Source organism: Uloborus diversus, chromosome 5, assembly GCF_026930045.1.
Source record: "Uloborus diversus isolate 005 chromosome 5, Udiv.v.3.1, whole genome shotgun sequence".
Lineage (NCBI taxonomy): Eukaryota > Metazoa > Arthropoda > Arachnida > Araneae > Uloboridae > Uloborus > Uloborus diversus.
The window spans coordinates 185,464,257-185,490,235 of record NC_072735.1 but is presented as its reverse complement, the minus strand read 5'-3'; the positions used below and the strand labels follow the sequence as shown (position 1 = coordinate 185,490,235).

The 25,979-nt window shown below is 31.8% G+C and overlaps 1 protein-coding gene across 1 annotated transcript in view; it reads right to left on the bottom strand.

The window, feature by feature from the left end:
* The window catches only part of LOC129223340 (natural resistance-associated macrophage protein 2-like), a gene marked incomplete at its 3' end in the record, with an annotated part of 59,722 nt that overhangs the window by 27,525 nt on the left and 6,218 nt on the right, over nt 1–25,979 (bottom strand). Inside the window, 3 exon segments of the mRNA XM_054857907.1 lie at nt 11,120–11,275; nt 12,492–12,630; nt 19,790–20,139. Of these exon segments, the coding sequence (XP_054713882.1) occupies nt 11,120–11,275; nt 12,492–12,630; nt 19,790–20,139 (645 nt within the window).

Here is a 25,979-nt window from a genome sequence, read left to right as displayed (position 1 = left end):
AAACAATGTATAATAATTATAAAGTTAGTTTTGTTAATAAAAGTTAAACTAATTTCGAGGTTGAACCTAAGCAATATGGATTGCACTTTAAACTGATGACTTGACTTGAATTATATGCTTGCTTGATTTCAGCTTTAAAATTAATTTCTTAAATTTATAAAAAAAACTTACTTTATAATTACTATTATTTTTCATTGTTTTTGGCAACAATTAAAAAACAACCATGTTTCTTCCGTTACACAAAAACTTGGGGATCAGAATTTCAAAGCCCTCGCATAAGATGATTCACTTCAAAAACTTTTTGTGTTTCTGATGAACACGGAATTATTTTAGTCCTCACTGAATGTTTTTTTTTTTCCCCTGATAATTAAGTGAAGTAAAATTTAAATGGTATATTCAGTGACTTTTTTAAAAAACATTTTGTGATGTCACTTCAACTTGATTGTTTTTTAACTAAGTAACATTTTAATCATCCAATTTTGTACCATGTTAAAAACAAACCTGCACCTGCGACATCAGAGATGAAAAACAGATGTCATGTCTTACTTCGTCGACACTCGGCCCCAAAGAAATATCTTACAAAAGAAACTATAATTGCTTTATACATCTTAACCTAAATAAAGTACAGTACCCGCCACTAATAAAATCACTGGATTATAAAATCAGCCGCTTTTTAAAATCAAATCTGGAAGAACAGAATCATTGCAATACCAAAACATGTTAAAACCATCCTTTAATAAAATCACTATCGCCGTTTTATAAAATCAAACTTTTGGACATCATGCCCAAAAAAGTGTTTAAGAAGCACTAAGAAGTGAAGGAATCGGTCTCAGAAGATGAGAAAATCTCAGAGTCAAATTTGCCTCTTCAATAGATGTCAGAAAAGCGCTTGGTAATGTGCGATGCACTTTAGAACAAAGAGGAAAATATAATGTTAAACGTCACAAAACACTTTGTTAACTCTCAAACGATATTGAATCTTTGCTTTCCCAATTCTGTTAAGCAAACAACAATACGCCTATATTTTAACATCCTTATGCAAATAATTTTAAAAAAATGTACCTCATGTTTAGTTAAAATGATAACTGTATTCTGAAATACTTAAACAGAAGTAAATGAAGTAATTCAATTCATTTTTAGAGTATTTAAACTTCAAAACCTTTTTTTTTTTTAATGCCGGTTAACAAAATCAGCCGTTTTATAAAATCAAATGTCCACAGAACGAATGTGATTTTAATAAGCGGCGGGCACTGTACTTTTTGATTAAGTTTTTACTGGCATATTTTCTCGCTGTTAGGTAATTTTACTTGTTTTTCTTTACTGATCAAAACTAAACATCTTTAATGTATGTGAGTAACTCTCGCAAAGAGGTAACCTGCACCTTTTTTTAAACAGGGTTCATACACTTGTGGTTAAAAAAAATTCCCTGACTTTTCCAGGTTTTCCAGGTTGTTTTTTAGAAAATTCCAGGTTACTTGCTTTATTAAAAATTAAGTTTAAAAAGCAATATTTTAAAAACAACTAAAATTGTTTAAAGTAGCCAATGCTGAAGAACTTAAACTCTTCCCCTTAGATTTAAAAAAAAAAATTCCTAGATTTTTGTTTTCTTTTTTTTTTCCTCTAAATTTTAAGTTTTCTTTAACCCAACACTTTGTTCAAAATTGTTTCAATTGGTTTACTACTTGTTGAAAACAAAGCACTTTCAACTTATTTTAGCGTTTCTTCGATGTCACATGTCATGCGTAATATTAGCGTTTAGCTGTAGTCGCACAGCAATGTTTCAGCATCCACATTTTTAAAATACTTGGCTTACAATACTTAATTTTATTTTCTTATTAGAAAAAACACAAAAAATATTCCACAAAATACAAAATTTTTTTTTTCAGTATAAATATGATTAACTTGTTGCATTGATTGGCATACCATATAATGCAAAATAACAAAAATCAACATCCGCCAATCTTTTTTTTTTCTTTTGCATATTAAAGGATGCTTAAATTAAAATCAAAATTTTTCTTCTATAGAAAATAGTCAATTTTTAAAAATTCATAATTTATTTCACATTTTATGTCATTTTCAATTGTTTGCATTGAGATAAACATCCAATTCTGTTTTTGGAAGTTTACATCTACTTCCATCCTGCAAACGACCAAATATGGCGACTAAGTGAAAAATTTAAGATAATAAGTAGATTTTTGAATTTGTAGCATGAAAGTAGTTATAAAAAATTAATAATCCTTAAAAAACTACAATTAAAACAAATTAATCAGATTTTAGCACAAAGCGTCTAAATCAATTAGAATAAAAAAATGTTCTGAAGATAAAATTTTGCATTTTTCCAGAAAATAACTATGAATTATCCAGAAAAAAAAGGCAAATTGTGTGTGTGTGTTTTTTTTTTCAATAGTTTGCGCTGCAATAAACATCCAATGCCGTTTTTGGGAACTTAGGCACTTAAAAAGCCTTTTGTACTTTTATCTTGTGAATGACCAAATATGGCGGCTACGCCCAAAAATAAAAAATATTTTTTTTTAAATAGGTAGCATGAAAACAAACTTTTCAAAAAAAATAAATCTTCATGAAACTACAATTCAATTGAAAAGATTTTAGTGCATTTGTGTCCTAAGCAATAAGGGTAAGATTAAGTTTAAAGAACAAAATTTCTCATTTCTCAAGAAAATTATTTTAAATAATAATAATAAATTTAAAAAAAAAAAAAATCAGCACATCTTACATTATTTTCATTAGTTTGCAATTAAAGAAAACATCCAATTATTCTTTGATTTTGGAAACTTAGGCATTTAAGGATCGTGTCTATTTCCATCTTGTGAATGACCAAAGGTGGCGACTACGTTTCACACGTAACCTTTCCGATTAAAAAAAAAAAGTTTTCCCCGATAGATGCTACCATCTTCAGGCTTGTTCTCCCGAAGCATTAAATTTTCTTCTTCCCTATTGAGTTTGTGCATAATTCCTGTTCACCCGAGGAATTGCTTTCCGGGAACTATTGAGGGTCAAAAATGGCGGCTGCGGAAGTTTTTTTGGGTAGCCACTTTTTTTTTATTGCTAGCGTCATTTTGTTTCAAAATTTTTACAATTTTTTGTCTGTCGGTCTGTCTGTCTGTCCCCCCCTAATAACTTTTGAATGAATAGTCCGATTCGAACAAACTTTTTTTTGTTCGAAAGATCTCGGCAAGGACACCTCCTTCCCATATTTCGCTTTTTGGTTTGAACTATTTTTTGTTCAATTTTGAACAGTTCAAAAAAACTTAACATTAGCTCCTACGGGGAAATTCAAGGCAATTCCGAACTGTGAGGCGAATTTGCTTCAAACAAACTTTGTAGGAAAAAGCTTTTGATGAAAAACTTGTAGGGTCTGGTGGGGGAAAGTGGTCAATGGGGTAAAGTGGTCATAATTCAAATAAATGGCTATAGCTTGGAAATTAATGTACGAATAAATGTGAAAATTTTATTTTAGGGTACTGCATTTATAAACTATATTTTGAATACAAAATTTTACAACTGGCAAAATTTTATTTGATAGAAAAAAATATTTTGTGTAAATATGAAAATTCTTAAAATCTAAACACCTTTTTTAACTTCTTTGGGAAATTTTGTTTGTTAGAATTATGAACAGATTGACTGCACAGGAAGCTTCCTACATGTCTCAAGAACGCTTACTCATTAGCAGTTAGCTGAATCTATTTTGAATAATTTGTTAGAACAATTTAAGTAAGATGGGGTAAAGTGGTCATAATATTAGGCTTAACGAATATTGTTCTTCTAAAGTCACTAAATCATTAAGTGTAAGGCAAGATATAAATTAAATATTAATTTCACTTAACATGTATTGTTTTTACAATAAACAGGGTTAAATATACGAGTATATGTGTATGTATACGCATATACTCGTGTAGGCATGTATATATACGTATTCACATAAATGCACCAATAAACACGTATTTGGGTACCTGCAAGTATTTTTTATCTATACAGATATACATTCGACTATACACGTATATTCCCGCTTATATGCTCGTATATATACGAACAATTGTATACTCAAGGAGACACGTATATACGCATACATACTCGAGTAGACACTTGCATACAAGCGTATGATATACATGTATACAGGGTGAGTCTAAACTCTTGGTCAAATTATTAAAAGGTTTTAGACGGGAGGATAAGAAGCAAGAATCATAAGAAACATCCAGAATCAAACTCAAGGCTGACGCGCTACATGCACGCAAAGCCAGAAACTGATGGATGCAAAACATGTCACAAATTTATTACACAAAGACAATTTTACACAACATTTTAGGTTTTACGAAATTTTTAAAGTTATTGATGAAATTTGCGACCGGCAGCTGTAATACATGCATCGCAATCACTCTGTTGCAATTACGAGACTTTTGAAAAACTTTCATCAGTCGCTGCACTTTCGTTGCGATGCGTGTATTAGAACTACTACAGGCCGTAACTTTTAACAACTGCTCTAAATATGTCTTAAAAACTAAAATGTCGGGTAAAATCATCTTTGTGTAACAAATTTGTGACCTGTTTTGCTAACGTCAGTTTCTGACCTTTTGTGCATATAGCGCGTCAGCGACCATAAGTTCCTTATGATTCTTTGCTTCTTATCCTCCCCTTTCACACCACTTAGATTTTTCAAAAATTCTTGGATTCATTCTGTAAGCATACATGTATATTAGCGGATATACTCGTGGATATACGTGGATACATGTACTGGTGTATGCACGTAAATACACGTATATACGTCTAACAGGTATATAATCGTGTTTACACGTAAACATACGAATATACTCGTGCTTTCATATATATTTACGTGAGTAGACATTTACAAACACGCACTGGATATATCCACGAATTAACTCGTGTATACTCGTATAAGTATGTATGTACACTTATATATGCGTATATACGTCGACTGTACACGTATATACTCAGGTATGCACGCATATACTCGAGATACAAGCGCAAAACACGCATATGATGTTCTTTTCTACGTTTTACTCGCATATACACGTGATACGTATATACTCGTGTAGACACGTATACACTCCTATAGGTAATCACGTATACATGCGTGATTATATACGTGTATACACTCTTGTATACACGTATATACTTGAGTAGGCATGTGCATGCATCTGATGTATACATGTATCTATTCATATATGAACATGTTTACTCATGTCTACACGACACGTATAGTAGACTCGTGTATACCAGTATATACTCCTACATATACTTGTAACTATAAAAATAACCGAAATATACAAAATTTAAGGTTATTTGTAACGGTTTTGCAGTTTTTTTAAACTATGACCACTTTACCCCATGCTATGACCACTTTACCCCATGGGATGGGGGAAAGTGGTCATAAATACAAAGGGAAATGAAAGTGTTATAAAACTACTTAAATTCAATATTTTTTCCCTGAAATGCAATGTACCGTGTTCTTTAATAATGCAATGTAAAATAACAACAAAAAAAGTTGAAGTGTTTAAAGAATTTATTGTTTTTATTATCCACCTAAATTGAAAACCTACGATTTTATGACCACTTTACCCCACCAGACCCTATATAAAATATCTTTTTGATTTGAACAATTTTCTGTTCAATTTTTTGGAACCATCGATAAAAACGAAGATTAGATCTCATGAAACAAAATTCCCTGGGGAAAAAATAGAAAAAAAAAATTTGGGGGGGGGGGGGGCAAATTTGGAAAATTCCCTGACTTTTCCCTGACATTTTGACCTGTGTCATTTTCCCTGACAATTCCAGGTTTTCCCTGATTTCCCAGAGCGTACGAACCCTGTTAAATGAACGAGTTCAATGTACGGGGTAAAAAAACGAATGATCCTTAGATGAACGGATCATTAAAAAGAACCACATTGTCGATCTATAATAAACGAGCTGATGTGTGCATCACATGACTTCCTTTTACTCCAATTTAATGTCATTTCCCCATTACTGGAAATTTTAATGTGATTCAATAATTTACTCTCTAAATATCACCAACAGTGGCCAAATTGAAATCAGATTTATAAAAAAAATCACCAAATTTGTCGCCAAGTTGACGACAAAACTTGGCGACCAAAAGACTGGCGATATATCGCCAAGTGTCTGCCAAATTATAACACCACTTGAGTTTACATCGAAATTAAAAATTATCTACCCCCAAAAAGGGGCAAACGACCCTTTTAGAAACACCCGAATGCAACCAAAAGGGGAGGTGCACAACTAGACCCCACTATGTACCAAATTTCAACTTTCTAGGACTTACCGTTCTTGAGTTATGCAACATACATACGCACCTATGCACATACGCACATACATATGTACATACAGACGTCATGAGAAAACTCGTTGTAATTAACTCGGGAATCATCAAAATGGATATTTCACATGTCCATACGTTCTTAGGCACTTATCCACGTGTGGTTGAGTCGAAAAAAAAAACGCAACAATCATTCGGGGGTGAGCAAAATGAAAATTAAGGGCGATTTTTGAGTAAAAAATTTTTCGTCCTTTTTTATTTCCTTTTTGGTAAAAGGAAGTAAAAAGAGTGCTTAAACTTAAATGCTTATTGCTCTTTAAAAATCAATGATTTATATACAGTCGGACCTCCATATATCGAAGTAGCAAATTGCCGGAAAAAAATTCGATATATTGAAATTTCGATATATGGAAACGATCTTATTTCATCCTAAAAATCTCCCAAAACATTAAAATTAAAGCTAATTTTCGTGCATGAAACCTAATTTCTAATTTATACGAGCATCGGATTAAATGAAAGTTAATAATTAAAAAAAATAATAGAAATTACATTTCTGCGCCTTCATACATCTTCATTCTTCGGTAATTCAACTTGATCCGCAACATTAGGGGATTTTCATTTTGACAAATCGAGAGAAAAGTAAAAAATTAATCTACTTAACTTGATGATTTTTACTGCAGCTAAAACGACTAGGAACGATAATCAACAGACAAAAGGGATGACTTGAAACTGATTTTACAATGTTACTGGTTACAACTAAGATAGTATTTGAAATAAACTTGAGGGAATTTAAGAACTCCAGAACAAAACAACGACCTATCTACACACCCCTCAACCCCAGATTCCTTATGAGTTTCATAGCAACCTTTAGTGAACATAATTTTCTCCCCTGACCTTTATTTTTCATGAGACAAACAGTCTAAAGAGGAAAAAAAAATCTACGAATGTCTCGAAAAAAAATTCGATATATAGAGATTTTTTCGATATATAGAAACAATTTTTCTACGTAATGAACATGGAAACGTGCTGGGATTTCGATGCATAGAAAATTTCGATATGTGGAAGTTCGATATATGGAGGTCCGACTGTAACTTTAATTTAAAAAAAAAATAAATCAAAAAATTCAAGGAATGCTAATTACATGATAAATATAAACGTTTTTCTCTTGTTGCTACATTTAGAATGATCTCTTTCTCTCCCCCCCCCCCCCTTTTTAATCCCGGACACACAAAGTCGGGGAGTTACATGTTTGACGTGTCTATGTATCTGTCTGTGGCAGCCTAAAAAGATGGAAAGATTTTTAAAAATACATTTGTTTGAAAAAAAAGAGTTTTCTTAGGTTACGTCTTCGGATGACATTAATTAACGAAGATATTAATTGAAAGGTTTTTTGCGATTTTGGTAGTGAAACATACTTAAAAATTTCAGGGTTGCGACAGGAACTGAAAATTTTTTTATCGACTTTTCCCTGATTTCCCAGATTAACGTTACCAACGATAATGTTTTCATTTCTTTGGCCTACTTGAAAAACGTTGCATATAAAATAAAATGCAGTGTTTAAAATATTTTACGCTGTTAATTAAAAATATATTTTGAAAAGATGCTCCTTTTTAGCCTACTTTCCCAGTAAAAGTCAGAAAAAGAAGAAAAAAGCATGAAAGAAGGCTTAATGCATCTTAAAAATATCCCGAAAAACAAAAAAAAAGTCAAAAATAAATAAAATAATTAAATAAATATCGAAAAATTAAAAATTGGAAAGTAGGGTATTGAGATGCGAAAAAATGTCTGTCGGTCTGTCTGTCTGTCGGTCTGTCCGTCGTCGGTCTGTCTGTTGGTCTGTCTGTCTGTCCCCCCCCCTAATAACTTTTGAATGAATAGTCCGATTCGAACAAACTTTTTTTTGTTCGAAAGATCTCGGCGAGGACACCTCATTTCCATATTTCGCTTTTTGGTTTGAACTATTTTTTGTTCAATTTTGAACAGTTCAAAAAAACTTAACATTAGCTCCTACGGGGAAATTCAAGGCAATTCCGAACTGTGAGGCGAATTTGCTTCAAAGAAACTTTGTAGGAAAAAGCTTTTGATGAAAAACTTGTACATAAAATATCTTTTTGATTTGAACAATTTTCTGTTCAATTTTGAACAGTTCAAATCCCTTAACATTAGCGCCTACGGGGAAACTGAAAGTCAATGTAGATTCCGTACTTGAAGGCGGATTTACTTCAAACAAATTTTGTTGGAAATAGCTCTTGACGACGAACTCCAGACTCCGACTCCGAGAATTTAGGGGCACCTGAATCCGAATCCGACTCCTGTGCCCGACAATTAATCGGACTCCGACTCCCCGACTTCGACTATGACTTCCTAGCTTTGGCAAAAATTTATACACGGACAAATGACTGACTCCGATTCTTCGATATTCGACTCCGACTCCGACGCTATGGTTTTAACTGTGAAATAATTATTGTTGATGTGATTTGTTTTTATTTTAACGCTAAAGTTTTTATTTAGGTATTCAGTTTTCGGTGAATAAACTCGAAGTCATTTATGTTTCTACATAAAGATACGCGCAGACGATCTTTTTTTTTTTTTTTTTTTTTGACAATGAAAAGTTATTTCTTTACGTTGACATTTTATTGTTTTTATTTATCTTGATAAGTGCATTAATTCATTTAAAAAATTATTTTTGGCAACAGGGGAAAAAGAAACGATTTTTTTTTTTTAATAGGATGTATTTATTTTAATGAGCTTATTAATTTTTATTATTTTTTTTCGTTTTGAAAGCTGTTGAATTTTTTTTAAATGGAAAAAAGTGTATTAGCTGCTTTGTTTAAAAGTTGCTGCTATTTTATTTGTTCGTTTTGTTTTTTTTTCTTTTTTTTTATGCATCTAATTTTTGATGAGTGAGGAATATTTTATTCATAGAAAGTAGCTTAAAATATTGGAAAAATATGTTTGAAACAATTTGCGATTTTAGCTATTTTGAGAACATTGATCAGGTACTAGAAAGTAGTATGGGTATACGGGAAAGTAGGCTCGTCTAGTTCTAGACAGAACTTCTTGTTTTAAGTTAAAATTGCATATTAAATTATCTACAAGGAAATATTATAAGAAATCTAAAACAAAACATACTTCTAATAACCAGTAAAAATAAGAATTCTAAGCAATTATTGCAACTACTCTTAAAGACATATCTAATCATGATAAAACTAAAAAGTTTACATGGAAATAATTTTGAACTAAATTTTCAAGCAGTATAATTATTGCTGCAAGAATAACAAGTAATAGTGAAAGTATAGAAGTAATGTAGTTTTTACTTGCGTAAATAACAGACATATTTATGTGAAACAAATTGAAATCTTTTAACAACCAGTCATATTGAGCTATTTTCTAAGCAAGAACCTAGGTTTCAATGAATGAATACAGCATTTCAACTATTAAAAAATAATAATAATATTTATCTATGCACTCAATGTCAAATGATTTCGTTATTTGACGGGGGAAAAATCTTAGATTACTTTTGTAACAAACATTGAAATTAAAAAAACAATCAATCGATTTCAAAATATATATGTATATAACTTGGTTTTAAAATTGAAAAAAAAAATCTTCATATAATCGGAGGCGACAGCAAATTTTACGATGGCAAAAAACAAAGTTGATTTTCATTTAACATTCAGTTTTAGCAATTAAATTAAAAACGTGAAGAAGTAAAAACTTTTAAGCTTTTATCAGTATTAATTTAAAATACAAAATTTTTTTCTTAAAATTGTGATTACAGTACGCTAATCACTTCAAAACAATGAGTAAAGGCAAGGGAGCTAAGGCATTAATAATGGCTTCCTCTTTGCTTGTACGGTTGTTTATTTTACTTAGAATGGAATGCTTGAAAGGAAAATTCGAGCTACGTAAAATAAACAACTTTACAGACACAGGAGCAATCTTAGGAAGTTCATCCTGTGGTTAATAAGTTAAGATTCAATACTTTGAAGTTGAGCAAAAAAGACCACAAATATGCGGCAATGCACAATCGCACCTTATTTTTTCTTCAGACAACTGACGGAAAATGTGTAGGGAATTAGAGTACTTAATTTTGCAAAGTAAAAAAAAAATTTCTTCATTTAATCAATTTTCCCTGAATTTTTGTTATTTTTTCTTGATATTTCCCTGATTAATAAAATTCCCTGATCTGTTGCCACCCTGAATTTAAAAATTCAGTACCATAATAAAGAGTTATTTTTTTCTGTGCCTGATAGAATGCATTTTCATGTTAAGATAGAATTTGAACTATAACTTTTTTTTTAATGCAGATTTTAAATACGGCTAAGGCTTTTTTTCACGCGATTGTTAACCAAATTCATTTTTGGCCCACATGGGAAAAAAAAAATGTAATGATTTAAAAATTTTATCTGTAGCCAGTTTTTATTTGTTAACAAATAAAATACTTGCATTTGATTTTTAATAATATAAGGTTTTTAAAAGGATTTTCAATTTTCCCTCTCGATTCTACATTTGCGATTCAGTCAGGTTTTAATTTTTAATTTTAATAATTATACTACACGTAGCATTGCTGTTTTTGTTTTTTCATTGCATGTGATTTGAATTGAGCCTTTTTGATATTGTTTAGTTAGAAAATAATTACTTTCTAAATTGACTTTCATTTTTCAAAAATCCTCTTTTTTTTTTTTTTTTGGCGAGTTAACCTGATTCACCGATTTTTACATCTACAAACCTGAATCAGTAACATTTTTCATAATTCACAACACATTAATTAAAAATAAAAACGTTTCTAAGGACAAGAAGACGTAATACCTTAACAAGTGCAGAATGAAGATATAAGTTATGAGGCATAATCACAGCACCAACAATGCCAACAGCTTGCAAAAGAGCTCTACTATCACAGTTAGAACACCAAGGAACAAACAAACCTTTAACCACTTGACCTTGATCTGGCATGGCAGTGAAATACTGAAATCAAATCACAAAATACAATTATACAATAGGAAAATTTTACAACTTTACATAAACAGATTTTTAAACAATCCCGGTCTTTCTTTCCAGTTTTAAGAAAAAAAATTCTACATTGTAAAAGACTAATTAACAGTAGACAACAATTTTTATTTATCTTTGCACTTCAAGTTGTGATATTTATCAGGATGAGTGTTTAAATTATTATATTTAAACCATCATTCAACACATGCACACACAAGTAACCAAATACAGACAATCGTTTATCTCAACAGATGAGAAATTAGTCAATTAAAATCAGTTGAAAAAATGCATTAAAATATGTAAATAGGTGATATAAAATCTGAATTAAATAAAAAGTTAAAATGGATGGCTTAAAAAGCTACTAAATTTGGGGGGAAGCATTGATTTGAACATTGCACACTATAAAGGCAACAACTTTAGAGTTTGTAAAATGGACCATAAGAAATTTTGTGTTCCTAACTTAAATTAATATATCGATGTTGATATTCACCAGATCTAATTTTTTTTCTTGTGCCAACAAAATCAAATTAACAACCAGAAACGATTTTATTTGTACACCAACGATTCACCATCTCTTAAAATAAAATTTAAAAAATAGTTTAATATTTAATAAAATATTTTATAAAGGTTACTTACAAAATGAGTAGATGCAATTTCAGGAACAAACTGGAGTCATTTTTAAGCAACGTTTAAAAAAATAAATAATAGAGAAAAAAACAAACTCTTGCTGAAAATAAATTTTCATTAAATATTCACCATATAAAAGAGGGGGGGGATTTTTTTTTTTTACTTTAGTTGCATACATATTAGTTTATTTAAAGGTAATTAAAAGAGTATGTATCAAATATTTCTCAGTGCCAAAGTGAATACATACACTTTTGGCAAGTTCTGGTCCTATGCAAGGCACTATCTTAAATATTTTTCTGTTCTCTCAAATATTATTCAATACAGAAAAGCACACACTAAAAAAAATGCATTAAGGAACACAAGTAGTGTCACATGACGAAGAATGAGTCACTATTTCAGAATATTATTTCAAATCACATATTTTTATTTATTTATTTTATTTTTTTTCCAAATCTACTAAAAATGATTATTTAAAATTATTCATTTGTAAAAGTGAGTACAAAACATAAGACTAAACTGAAAAAGAGAAACTATTATCTTCAAAAGCAATAAACAAAATATGTACCTCATATCCAAAAGTAATTGCCATAACAGAAATAAGAAATCCAAAAAATGCCTCTAATTTCCGCAAACCATATTTATCCAGAAGAAGAAAGGTAAATGTGTCAGCAATCGTTATAAGAACTCCCGCATAAAGGGGTATTCTGAATAAGAAAAAATCAATAATTAGGAAAATAAAGAAAAAAATGGCTAAATAAAGTAACAGCTAAAATAATAATAAAAGTTAAAGTAATATGGCTAAATAAAGTAAGATGGAAGCAAATGATGATGTTTCTAAGACAGGAATGACAGGAATGCTGTTTTATAGTTGTAGTATCGCATGCAAGATCTCATACAGGGAAAATTAAGTTCAAGATGTTCTACAATCAGTTCTTACAGCAAGAGAAAGCTTCACCTCCTCATACACACCCTAAGAGAAATTTTCAAAAAACAAGAAGCTTGTGATTTGATGAAATATAAATGATTTACAAATCAGAGTTGGTTAAAAGTTGTGAATTTCAGGTTTAACATTTTAAAATTTCAGCCTGGGAAGTCTGATTTCACACACATTTACACTAATTAATGACATGGACAAGAAAAAAAAACACATTACTAAGAGTCAAAATGTCCAGACAAAAAAAAAAAAAAAAAACAATCTAATATAAGTAGGCAGTGGTAGAAAAAAAATAATCCATACTAATTTTCAGTTCAGTAGCTAATTATTCGTTCTGTAATAGTTCCAAATTTTATAAAGTTTTAAAAGACAAAAAAACAAAGAGAGCCTTTAGCAATGATTAAAAATGTAGGATTTTTTTGTAGATTCAAAACTGATTGAATATTTACAAAATGACCATTCTACCACCAATCACTTGTGCACAAGGTTAAATAAGATGTCCAATACTAAATGTATTTTGAACAAAGAGCATTGGACTAAAAGCGAAATTATTTTGATAAAATTTAGACATAAATGTTGACACACAAACCCCAGGATGTTTTATACAGTCTGACTCTGATCACTTGAAAACTGATTGAATATTTACAAAATGACCATTCTACCACCAATCACTTGTTCACAAGGTTAAATAAGATGTCCAATACTAAATGTATTCTGAACAAAGAGCATTGGACTAAAAGCGAAATTATTTTGATAAAATTTAGATATAAATGTTGACAAACAAACCCCAGATGTCTGCCCTTATACAGTCTGACTCGGATCACTTGAAAACTGATTGACAAATGATTAAACAATGCCGTTTGCTTATATAAGAATTATATTTGATTTTTGATTGCCTACAAATATTCATAATTCAAATTCTTCTCATCATGACACTTTCCTTGGTTCTACAGTTCTGTTATGTAATATGAGTACAGTTGAATCTTGTACATGCGAACTTCGCAGGATCGTGATAATTGCTTCTCGTTACGCAGGTTTCACCTTATCCAATAAATTGTTCAGTAATTGTCAGCACATGGGACGAAACAAGTACTTCATGAAAAGCAATATTTCATGTTAAGCAATTTCATGTGAATGAGGTTCGACTGTATTTGTAAGTGCAACTTTTGCAACAAACTGGAGTCTATTAGTTGGTAGGTAACTTCCAGGATGGCTTGACGAGTAAAGGGTTTTGGCACCAGGGCCCGATCAAGACAAACTGGTGCCCAGGTCCTGAGTAAAAATTGGTCCCCCCCCCCATGAGAAAATTAGCACAATTTCAAAGTCAATGTTTTATACTAGAAACCTAATACACTAGAAACCTATACATTACTACAGTAACCTGGGATTTGAATACCAAACACTTGATAGTCACCATACTAATCACAGTTAAAATTGCCTTACCTTAAGGTGAAAATGAATTAAAAAACAATTTAAAACTGCAAAAATAGCAAAAAAAAAAAAAAATTGTCATTAACAGGGGTGATTGTAACTCCATGAAAAAATACCTGAACTTTTTTTCCAAGAAAAAAAAAGTGTTTTGATGGGCATATATATACATATTACGTGTATGTACACATCATATTATGTATATAAATAATTTAGATACATAGTTATTTGTTGGGACTAAAACTCGAAGTTTTAATTGGACTTCATACGTCCATGTGCATGGTGGGAATTAAATTCTTTTAATTTTTCTCATTTCTTAAAATTTTTCAAAGAATGTTTATTTTCCTCCTTTGTATCTGAATCCTTAACCAATACTTACATTCATTTACTAATACACTAAAGCCTAATACACCAGCATTTTTTAATGATTCCCGGTCTCTTTTATGAGTATTTGTAGAAGAATGTTGCATTGCAATAATGCCTTCACACCATCATTAGCATGTGTTAAGGGCTTGTTACAAGAAACACAAAACCAAAATCCAAGCCCTATCAATTTTTTTTACACTATATTTTCATCTTTTCATTGTAGGAATCCACTCTGTTTAACCATTCCCAATTAAACTTGTTCTTCTTTCCTGCATCGATGGAGCCAATATCTTCAGATTTATCCAGATATCTTATTTTTTTAAATGAGAACATGCAAAGTTCAAATGAATAAATTTATCAGACAAAAAAAAGTGACGAAATGAAAAGTAAGAGTTTAGTAAAATTTAATTAAACAAACTAATTTATATTTACGAGGGGCATATTAATAACGATAAAGTATAATTAGAACTAGTTCAATAACAACAGAACGCACGCAGATAAAGATCATAAACCAGAATATAAAATAAAGAAAATATTTGCATACGTTCAATTCCTCCAACTGCCATAAAGAACAAAGACAGGAGTCGAAGCTCTTATCACTTTTCTCTTCCTACCTTCCCCCAGTTTACAAAACATCACCGTAGCTTACGCTTTATATTTATACCAAATGTCTTCAATTTGGATTTTTTCGTTTCATTAAACATTGCCCCAAATTTTACTTAAGTGGGTTTTTCTGAAAATATAGAAGTTCCGGTATTTTCGAAGATGAAGATATCGGAATTCAAGATGAAAATACCGGAAATCCGGTAAAATACTGGAACACAATCACCCCTGCATTAAGCTTTAAAAAGGCTTTTTTCTGGCTTTAGAGACAGAGGCAAATGTGTCGATCACATCATCGAAATCTAATTTTGATGTCACAGAAATTTTTAATGGTCAATAAGAAAAACGCCTGTAAATTATCCTGAGAAACGCAGCTTCTCAAACGATTTTTGATTCTTTTCAAAGCTGAAAAGGAACGTTCACTTTAACAGAAAAAAAAAGGAAGGAAGTAAGTTAATTGAGGTTATTTTAGTGCCCCTAAATCTGTGGTGCCCAGGTCCGTGCATTAATCAGGCCCTGTTTGGCACTAGAAAGACGGAGGGGCCCGTGAGGCCCCCCATAGCCGTGTCCAAGGGGAGGGTTTTAGGGGTTAAACCCCTCCCATTGGGGAAAAAATAATCAACCAAAAGAAAATTTATAACTGACTGTTATAGCTTTAATGTGAAAGTTTGTGTGCAACGCTTCAAAAAACCCTTTCTCTCTGTAGTTTTTCTGTAATTTAAGAATGTTAGAGCTTTACCAGCTGAAATAACATTTTGGAAAAACTATTATGGCTAAACCACTGAATGATTTGTCAACACAAAGCATTAACAGCGTTAATATTGCTTTAAAAGGTTATGATGAATGCGGTATATGTTGCAGCTATAAACATGCATTGATTGTATTTAGTAATGCAATTTGCATCTACCATAAGCTCTTTCTTGTTTAGTTTATTAAGCATTATTCCAGAATATGAAACCTAATGTATGTGCTACATTATAAAAAAATCTGTGGGCAGTTTTTAATACTAATTGCAATATACTGCGTAATAAACATAAATAGGTTTGATTTAAAAAGAAACAAACAAGGCTAGATTGAAAAGAAGATGTAAAATGAAGGAATACTGCTGCTATTTGCGCAGCCAAAAATATTCTTCTGGGGCGGGGGTGGGGGATGGTACAGTAGTCCTTACAGGTCTATAAATGCCATGCTGGGATTAGTAATTTAACATAAAACCAAAGTTGGTAGTGAATTAAACTCTTACTCCCCCACCCCGCTTTAAAACCCCTCCCTTTATGAAAACCTGGACACGGGCCTGGGCCCCTGTGTACTTTGTTATTCAGTAACTCGAATAATATCTCACAGAGCTTAATGGAATTTCCTGAGTTTTCACTATACGACACTATTTAAGTACTTGTTGAATTATTTAATCAATCGCCTCATAGTACTGTAAATATTGATCCTTATACCCAGAAAGACGGGAAGGGCCACAGTGGCTGCTAAGCTAATTTACAATTTTTTCCCTTTCTTCTAATTGTTGTATCATTAAAAAAAATGCTATTCACTCTAGTTTAAACTCTTTATGCATCCCGTAGGGTATCCAAATTCTATAAACAGTACCAATTGCTTACCTGCCAACTGGACAATTAGCCACTACTTAAATAATTGCTCTTTAACAGAAAATTAGAGACGTACTGAGTACTCGGTAACTACTCGGTACTCGGCCTACTCGGCCAATTTGCCGAGTACTCGGTACTCGGTCAAATTCTGATCATGTACTCGGCCAATACCGAGTAGTTGCAAAAAATTGAATATTGTCCAAGATAGATACTAAAATTCATAAAAAAAGAGCATGCATTATATTCTGCAATCATTTACAATTAAGATTTATAAGTCAAATTTAAATTTTGAGAATAATGAAGTTTGTAGTGCTTCAATGGAATAAATCTTGATTTTAATGTCCCCAAAGTTAATAAAACTTATTTTTCAAAAATTATGCAAAAAAGGCAAGTATAGAAAATATGAAATATTAACATTAAAAATGGATTTTTGCTACAAAGAAAAATTAGTTATGAAAAATATAAAAATACCTTTGCTTAAAAATTTAAAGGAAATAAAACAACGTTAAAAGCACAGTGCAGGAACACTGCAGACACGTGTTTTGGCGTTACAAGGAATTCCTTTTTCAATGCACAAAATGGGAGCTCGTGAATTTAAAGGCATCTGACAAAAGTCGGATTTTTTTGTCAAATGTCTTTACATTCTTTAGCTCACATGTTATGCACTGAAAAAGACAATCTTTGTAACGGGGGGGGGGGGGGGAGAAACACGTGTCTGCAGTGTTCCTGCACATTTGTTTTATCTGCTTTTAAAAATTATTTATGTTTGGCGGACTAGAACTATAGGTAATTGATTGGTATATTGTTTCAATTCCAACTTGATTAATCATACCTTTTATTTATTTATTTTGAATTTTAAAAATAATTTTTTTGAAAAATTTTTGACACAAACAAAATTGTTTATATAATGCATAATTAAATTTCAGCAGGATTTTAGTTTTAAAAAATATTATATGGACAAGGAGTACTACTATTACAATAAGTTCAAAATTCATCACATGTGTGTCGGTGGTTCTTCTTAAAACATAATTGGTACTTGGTAACTTGGCCGAGTACTCGGTAACTCGGTACTCGGCCGAGTAGTGAAAGGCCGAGTACTCGGTACTCGGCTACTCGGCCAAAGTGCTACTCGGTACGTCTCTACAGAAAATTGCAGAACCACAGATGTGGTATCTGCAGTAGAGCTCAAAATGAGAAATCGACGATTAAAGTTTTACAACTCGTTTCTTTGATTTATGACTTAAATGCTCAACTTGCGGTAGTTGTTCCGTAAATAACTTATCTAAAAACCGTAAAAGAGTATTTTTGTAAAAATCTTAATTTAAAATTAATAAATGTAGTTACGACACATTTTCTTTTCAAAACCTTTTCATATAATAAGCTATTTTCACCGTAAGTGACAATTACCAAGCATTTTTAGGGGTATCTGCAAAGATACCACAAAAATAGTTTAGAAAAACGTGCTCAAGGTATCATTAAATAATACTGAAAACATCTGCTTTCTTTGGAGTTAGCTGTTTCGCTTTATGTTGTTAATAAAAATCTAACAGAATCTACCTTCTGAAAGATACCATTTTCAAAACTCCGGGCAGTTAAAACTGTAATCCATTACAATTTTCTGTTCTATATATTAAAAGAATGTGTTTCTTACAATGTTTTATTTTCTAGATTCATTTTTACCGAGCATGAAGATAATTTTGACAGCAGACGATACTTAAATAAAAATATTACTGGCCGTAGAATGAAATGCATTTTTTTTTTGCATGAAAGAATTAGATATGAATATTTTACATGCATTTCATTTTTAGAATTTACATTTTAAATAAACATTTGAATAGAAAAAGCTGAATATTTACTTTAACAATTATGCAAAGTTGTATTAGTTTTTATTATCAACCTGTATCAACTATTCAACGGTAAACTAATTTTTGTTTCTGTGTTACAATAAACTGCTACATTATTAAATATGCTGCTTTACTAAGGTATAAAAGTCGTAACTACAAAAAATACTAAGGAAAAAAGTGGTAACTGCGCAGATACCACTTTAAAGGCTTAGCATTTGTCACTTACGTTCAAATTGCCTTAGCAAACTCCGCAAACTGTGCAGTTACGACATTTTTCCTAAAGCTTTTTTAATATTTCGCGTTCACAAATCGCCAAAAAACTTGAGATTTAGGTAAATTAAATTACTAACGACCACCTGGTGACAATAACTCAATTTTGATAAAATGTGCAGATACCACATCTGTGCTTAGCACGGCAGTGTACCTAGTTACCCGGAGCTGGGACCGGCCATGTAACTCCTACTTGTAGGCAGTGTTTTTCCCAGCACCCGCCAGCATAGCTGCTGGCAACGTTCTGTACATATTACTACGTAACCAAGACTGTTTCTGTAATAGTACACTGCCATTCCGACCGGTAATCTGTAAATACTCAAATAAAACAGAGGAACACAGCCGGATCGCTGGCTGGCATCATACTTGTGGTTAGACGACGAGAGACTCCCTAGCTTTCGCTAGTTCCCTGAAAAGCCTTCGGGTGGAGCAGGGCGGGGAGTCTCGATGGGTACCTGCCAACTGGTAGCGATTGGAAAGATAAACTAATTCTACCTTTTGGCGAGTAAAGAAACATAAACTGAAATGAATCACGTAATAAGTATTCATTTAGTCATAAAAGAAGGTGCATCAGACATGTGGAAGAATTTTTTGCACTCAGGAAAAATTTTAAAAAGAATTCACTGCAAAAATGGGTAAGGGTCACACTGGCCTCTTCAGTTTTTCTAGGTACACAGGCAATTTCAATCTTTCTAGTGTTAATACAAAACAAACCTTAACAGTTAGTCACAAACTTGTACCATCAATGATGAATACTTCAAGACAAAATGACATATTATTAATAAGTTGCTTCAAAAAAAAGATAGCAGCTCATTTTTACCTAGTATTGGAAAGGAGATAAAACGCTATAGCAGTGCCAATGACTTCCTGCATGTCAGAACCCACGATGGCGATTTCGACCATGATCCACAGCAAGTATCGCGGAATGGGTGGAAACCTCCTCTGGCACACTTCGGCCAAGTGCAGTCCGGTCACCACACCCAAGCGAGCCGCCAATCTCTGCATCAGGAGGCCGAGAAGAGTCGCCCACATCAAGACCCACAGCAGCTTGAAGCTGGCCGCCGCCCCGGATTGCAGATCCGACTCGATGTTGCCCGGATCCAGGTAGGCTATGCTCATCAGGAAACCGGGTCCGGTGAAGGCCCATAGTTTTCGGAAGTTGAACCTGTACTGAATAGGGAAGTTTTCGATTTTTCAATTTTATTTTTATACTAGCTGCGTGCCCGGCGTTGCACGGGCTACCTAAAAAATGAAAGAGATGTCCAATTGATGTTTTTGTATTACTCTGACATCAGTTTTTAAAGCGCTAAGGAGTAAATAAATACGCGTAATGCAAGGTTTACAAAACACCAGTGCAGCATATTTTTGGCAAAAATCTCTTTAACGTTAATCATGGTTTCAATGACACAAGTTATTAGTATTTTTAATTAGCACAGAAGATAAAAATATATGCATTATCAACTGTATAATCTGTGATCACATTAAAATGAATTACATCTGATAGACTATATCTGAAATATTTATGTACAATTACAATCAGCTTTTTACATAAAATGACACACACTTTTTTGTTGATTACTTGAAACTAAAGCACCAAGACTTATTAAATACCAATAAGCATTAATTTAATATCAAGTCATCAGATTCCAATTAAGCTTTAGTTAAAATCCTTAAAAACAACCTTTTTTGTTCAACTCTGTTTCACTTAAAGAAATCCAAACAATCTTAGTTTAACATGTTCTTTTAACGATACAAACTGTATTTCAAAAATAGACACAGGAAAGAAATTTAGAGTTATTACAATTCGAAAACTCACCCATGTAACGGCAAAAAGTCCTACAAAATAAACATAATTAGTCGCATATCCTAAATGTACCAAAATATGAGGCCGGTGAATGATAAACTTACACTACAATCAATAAACATAGCTAAAGAAACAACTTTCATATGCTGAAAAGAGTTAAGAACGTTGAATGTAAAAAATAAAAAAAGGACAGACGATAAAATAAAGGCTACCAAATGTTGATTTGAGATTTGGACAGCAGCCAAAAAGAATATCTTTTAAAACAATTATTAGAATTTTACTTGCTCACCCATATGCAAAATGGCAACAGGAAAGAAATAAAAATTCCTGAATAACGTTATGTTAATTAACGTTTTAATTAATATCTCCGCTAATTAAAGTCGCACAATTACGAAATTGGTCCTATTGTTTTCTTTGGAAAATTTCGAATTGATCGGTATTTCGTTTGACTCTCGATTCGCAGCGGTTCTCGAGAAGATAGCTCTTCAGACAGACAGACAGACAGACGCGAACAGATTTTAATATTATAGTGGATGATAGAGTAACATGTATGAACATCATAGGTGAAAAAAAATTTTGCGATACGATAAGTAGTTTTTTTTTTAAATTAATTTTTAAAGTTCAAGCGCCTGTGACGTCAGATGGCATAGGAAGTGACGTCCGATAGGAGAGAAACGCTAGCGAACCGGTTCCCATGTCATGGGAGAAATCGAAGAACGTGCATTCGACTTCGCATAACACGTAAAAGGCTTATCTCCTCGCGTTTCTGGAACATTAAACCTCTCATCCTCTCGGAAATATTCGAATATCACCATTGATATTATTTGAGGAAGATTATTTAGATTGTGCTTTAACGAATCCGGCCTCCATAGTGTGTTCAAAAGGATTATTGAATTTCTAAAAAACGAGCTGATCTGTGCATCACATGACTTCCTTTTACACCAATTTAATGCTATTTCCCTATTATTGCAATTTTAATGGGATTCTCTCTCTAACTCTTTAAATATCACTAGCAATGGCCACATTGAAAGCAGATTTAAAAAAAAAAAAAAAAAAAAATCGCCAAATTTTTCGCCAAGTTGGCGACAAAACTTGCCAACCAAAAGACTGGCGATATATCGCCAAGTGACCGCCAAATTATAACACCACTTGAGTTTACATCGAAATTAACAATGATTTCCCCCCAAAAAGGTGCAAAAGACCCCTTTAGAAACACCCGAATGCAACCAAAATAGGAGGTGCACAACTAGACCCCACTACGAGTCTATGTACCAAATTTCAACTTTCTAGGACATACCATTTTTGAGTTATGCGAGATACATACGCACATACATACAGACGTCACGAGAAAAGTCGTTGTAATTACCTCGGTGATGGTCAAAATGGATATTTCGCGTGTCTATACATTCTTAGGCACTTTTCCGCATGTGGTCGAATCGAAAAAAAAACTCAACATTCATTTGGGGGTGAGCAAAATGGAAATTAAGGGCGATTTTTGAGTGAAAATTTTTTCACGAATACAATACTTCCTTTTTTGTAAAAGGAAGTAATAAAAATATCAGCGCGCTCAAAATGTCCCTAGCGAAAACAAGGGATCTTCGGCGGAAGGCTGCCCATTCGCGCCCCGTGACGTAGGTTCGTGACGTTTCCGAAGCGCGCACTTTTGCGCGTGGATTTTTAAAAATTCATTAAAAATCAACCACGGTGTTTTAAAATTCGGCGATGGTGAATTTTTTAGTTTTGAGGGTCAATTAACAATATGCAATAGCCAAAATATGAACATTTAATAGGTTGCAACTTCCCTATTGGAGAAATTTTCAGCATTTCATAAAAAGTTACGGCAATCCCTCGTCACATCGCTCGTTCGGATTTACGAAAGAACCTTGTTTATCCAGACAAACTACGAGCAAAGACAATCTGGATAAACGGAAATCCAGATAATCCGGGTGATAAGCAATACAAATTCTTAAATAAACACTTATCTTTCATTACAGCAAAAAACAATGCTTTGCACCAAAATTAAAGGATTGTTTCCTGCTAACCAGGGTTTTGCACTACAGTCACATTTTTCGCAAAACGCGAAAATACTATCTCAATTAAGAAAATATAGCAAAGCATTTTTGCTAAAACAAAAATTAGTTAATTAAAAAAAATGGATCTGCATGATCGGAGAGATTAAATAAGCATGACGATAGTCAGCTTAATCTGTATAAAATCTTTGCAAAGATGCTTTAATTACTATTAAGTTCAACAATATCTAGATTTAATGAGCATTATGTCCCTCCAATAAATGCATTATAGGGAGGAGGAGACTTTCAGCCTTTTAAAATCCAAGCATGTTTTTTCTTAATGGTAAACATAATCCCTGATTTATTATTTCGCATTTAAAAAAAAAAAAACAGCTACTGTATTTATTTCTTTAAAGATATTACAATGGAAATTTGAATTTAATTTTCAACTAGAGATGAAGCATACTAAGGCCTTTAGATAGATATAAGAACGTGTAACATATTTCAGCATTTTGCTAAAAATGTTTCCTCAATTTTAGCTTTTATGCTAAAAAAACATTTGAACTCAGCTTAAACCTTGCTGCAAACACTTAATCATATGTTGTTCAGCTGCAGTAGTGTCGGTCAGATGCTCCAAGCATGCCATGATCTTTGTTAGATTACTATAAATTAATGCATGTCAATACAATCCGGCAGTTGTACATTTAATCAAAATAAAAAGTTACTTTTGGAGCACGAATAGCTTTGTTCTTGTCATCATAATTCAAAATTAATATTTAAGTAAAAAAATTTTTTTAAGTCTACCAAAGTAGATCTGGATAAAAGAAGTTCTACTTGATTGCGCTTTTCCCGCTGTCTCCCTACAAATTTAAAGTAAGTAAAATCTTGCATATTTGCAACTAGTAAAATAGAAATGCTGCATTTTACAGAAAAAGTTCTTTCTCCCTTGCCCTATCCTTTTGTTTTACACAAATGAACAAAACTGGTGTTTTCTATTCATCTAAATTTGCTGCAGCTTAAGCAGTAAGTATGAATTACCAAAAAAACAATAGAAACATTTGAACTTCATTTTTCTATCCTAAAAGAACAATTGTAAAACCGATATTTTCAGTAGTTTGGACTTTTTTTTTTAAGTATGCTCATCATTTATTTGTGTATTAAATAAATAGGCCTTTGTTTTTATTTGGTTTCAGATACAGTGAAACCTCTCCAAACAGTCACCCCTCTGCTCCGTGAAAATGTGACTGCTCTTAAGTATTTTCATTATTGAACTAGAACTCTATTAATGATTTATTTCAACACTTTTTAATATTTTTTAAAGAAAATGTTTTATCCCATGATTTCTCCTTTTTAGAAAAAAATTACTTATTTTGTATTCATGTACAATTTTACAGAAACTACTTTTCTTTTCTAATTGATTGTTAAAGCAAATCCCGAATCGAGTCATCAGCTATAGCTTTTGAATTGTCAATGATATCACAAATTTTCTCCGAAACTTGCTGTGTTGAAAATTTTACTATTGTTCATCACAATTAATATTAAAAGCTTCATCGTCTAATTTCAAAATACTGTCAGAAAGTCTTTTTTTTAAAACTTTTTTTCCCCTTTTTTTTTTTTTTTTGCAATCATCAATCATTTAGTAAAAATTTAAAATTTGCCTAAAAGCAAAAAATTGTTTCCCTTCTGGGAAAAAAATATCAGTCCTCATGAAATGCTAGAGTAGCCAATTGGTGAGGCGATTTTTTACACCTACATGTGTCTATATCTACATTACAAATGAGCATGCACTAATATTTGAAAAAGAACATTAATATCCTGCTAGTTTCATCACAGGGAACGAAAAAACAAATAAATAAATAAATAAAATACTGGAAATAAAGAGGAATTCATTATAACTGAAAAAATAGCATGGTGATTCAATTTATTTAAATTTTTCATTAAAAAAAGAAAAAGACTTTGCTTTACAATTCACTACTTCACAAGAAAAATACAAATCACAAGTTAAGGAGAACACTGAATATTTAACACTAATTTCATGCTCTCAAAATTAAACTAGCATAAAATTCAAGATGTATGTCCAATGAAACAATAAATATTTTTGCTTTTATGACGGACATTTTAATATTTATTTAAAAATAATACTTAAGAGTAAAATTATGGCTTTTTTATTTTATTTCATCTATAAATTTATTATTACATTTTTTTTTTATTTTTATTTTTTTTTTTTATTATTTTTTTTTTTTTTTTGATAGTTTATATTTGGGAAATGATTTTTGCAACTTAAATTTTTAATAAGAAATTCCTGCATTTTCCTGGTCTATACCGAAATTTTCAAAATTCCCTGGATTTTCTCCACTTTTTTTACCGATTTTTGAATTCTCTATATCTTTTCTGTTTTTTCAGCTTTCCCTGTGGCATGGCAGCCCCGTATGGCCACTGTAAATGCAAAACAAGCTTTACATGATATTTCTCTATTTATTTACATCCCTAATAAAGCTGTTTTATCAAAAAATCTGCTTTATTAAACACCAGTGAGTTCCACTAACGAGAAAAAGTGTTAAATCATGGTGACCCCTAAATATTAACCAATTTCTCTATTTTATTTCATCAATACTATACAACATAATGAAATAAGGGAAGGGACCCGAATAGGATTTAAAAGATTTTGGACCACCTATATACGTAATTTTATAAAACATGAGTAGTGTTAGAGGGAGTGTATTAGAGGGGTATAATAGTTAAGTGAATGCACCTCTTTGTTTAAGACAGATGTCATGATAAATGATTTTTGTTAGGCCAAAATAGATCAGTTCCGAGAGCTTACGCTAGCCTTTATTTTAAAAACCAACATGCTTTTAAAGAAAAGTTGCTTGGAAACCGATTTAAATAAAAACTGCATAAATTTATAATAAGAAAATAAACATTTTTGGAAAAAGTTCTTTCCACAAAATTTAAAAGTTATTTTATGTGTAGACTATAATTTAGGAACCAAAAAAAAAAATCCCATTAGCTACCCTGCCATTCAATTTTATTAGTTTGCCTTGTGATAAAATATACATGCAGCAAAAATAATTTAAATTAGAAAAAGAATGTTTTGATATCCTATTTTTTTCTGCTGTTTGAGCAAGAGATTTCTTCAGAGAAACAGCAACCTCAAAAGGTTCTCCAAAATATAAAAAGTTGAACACCCCTGCCTT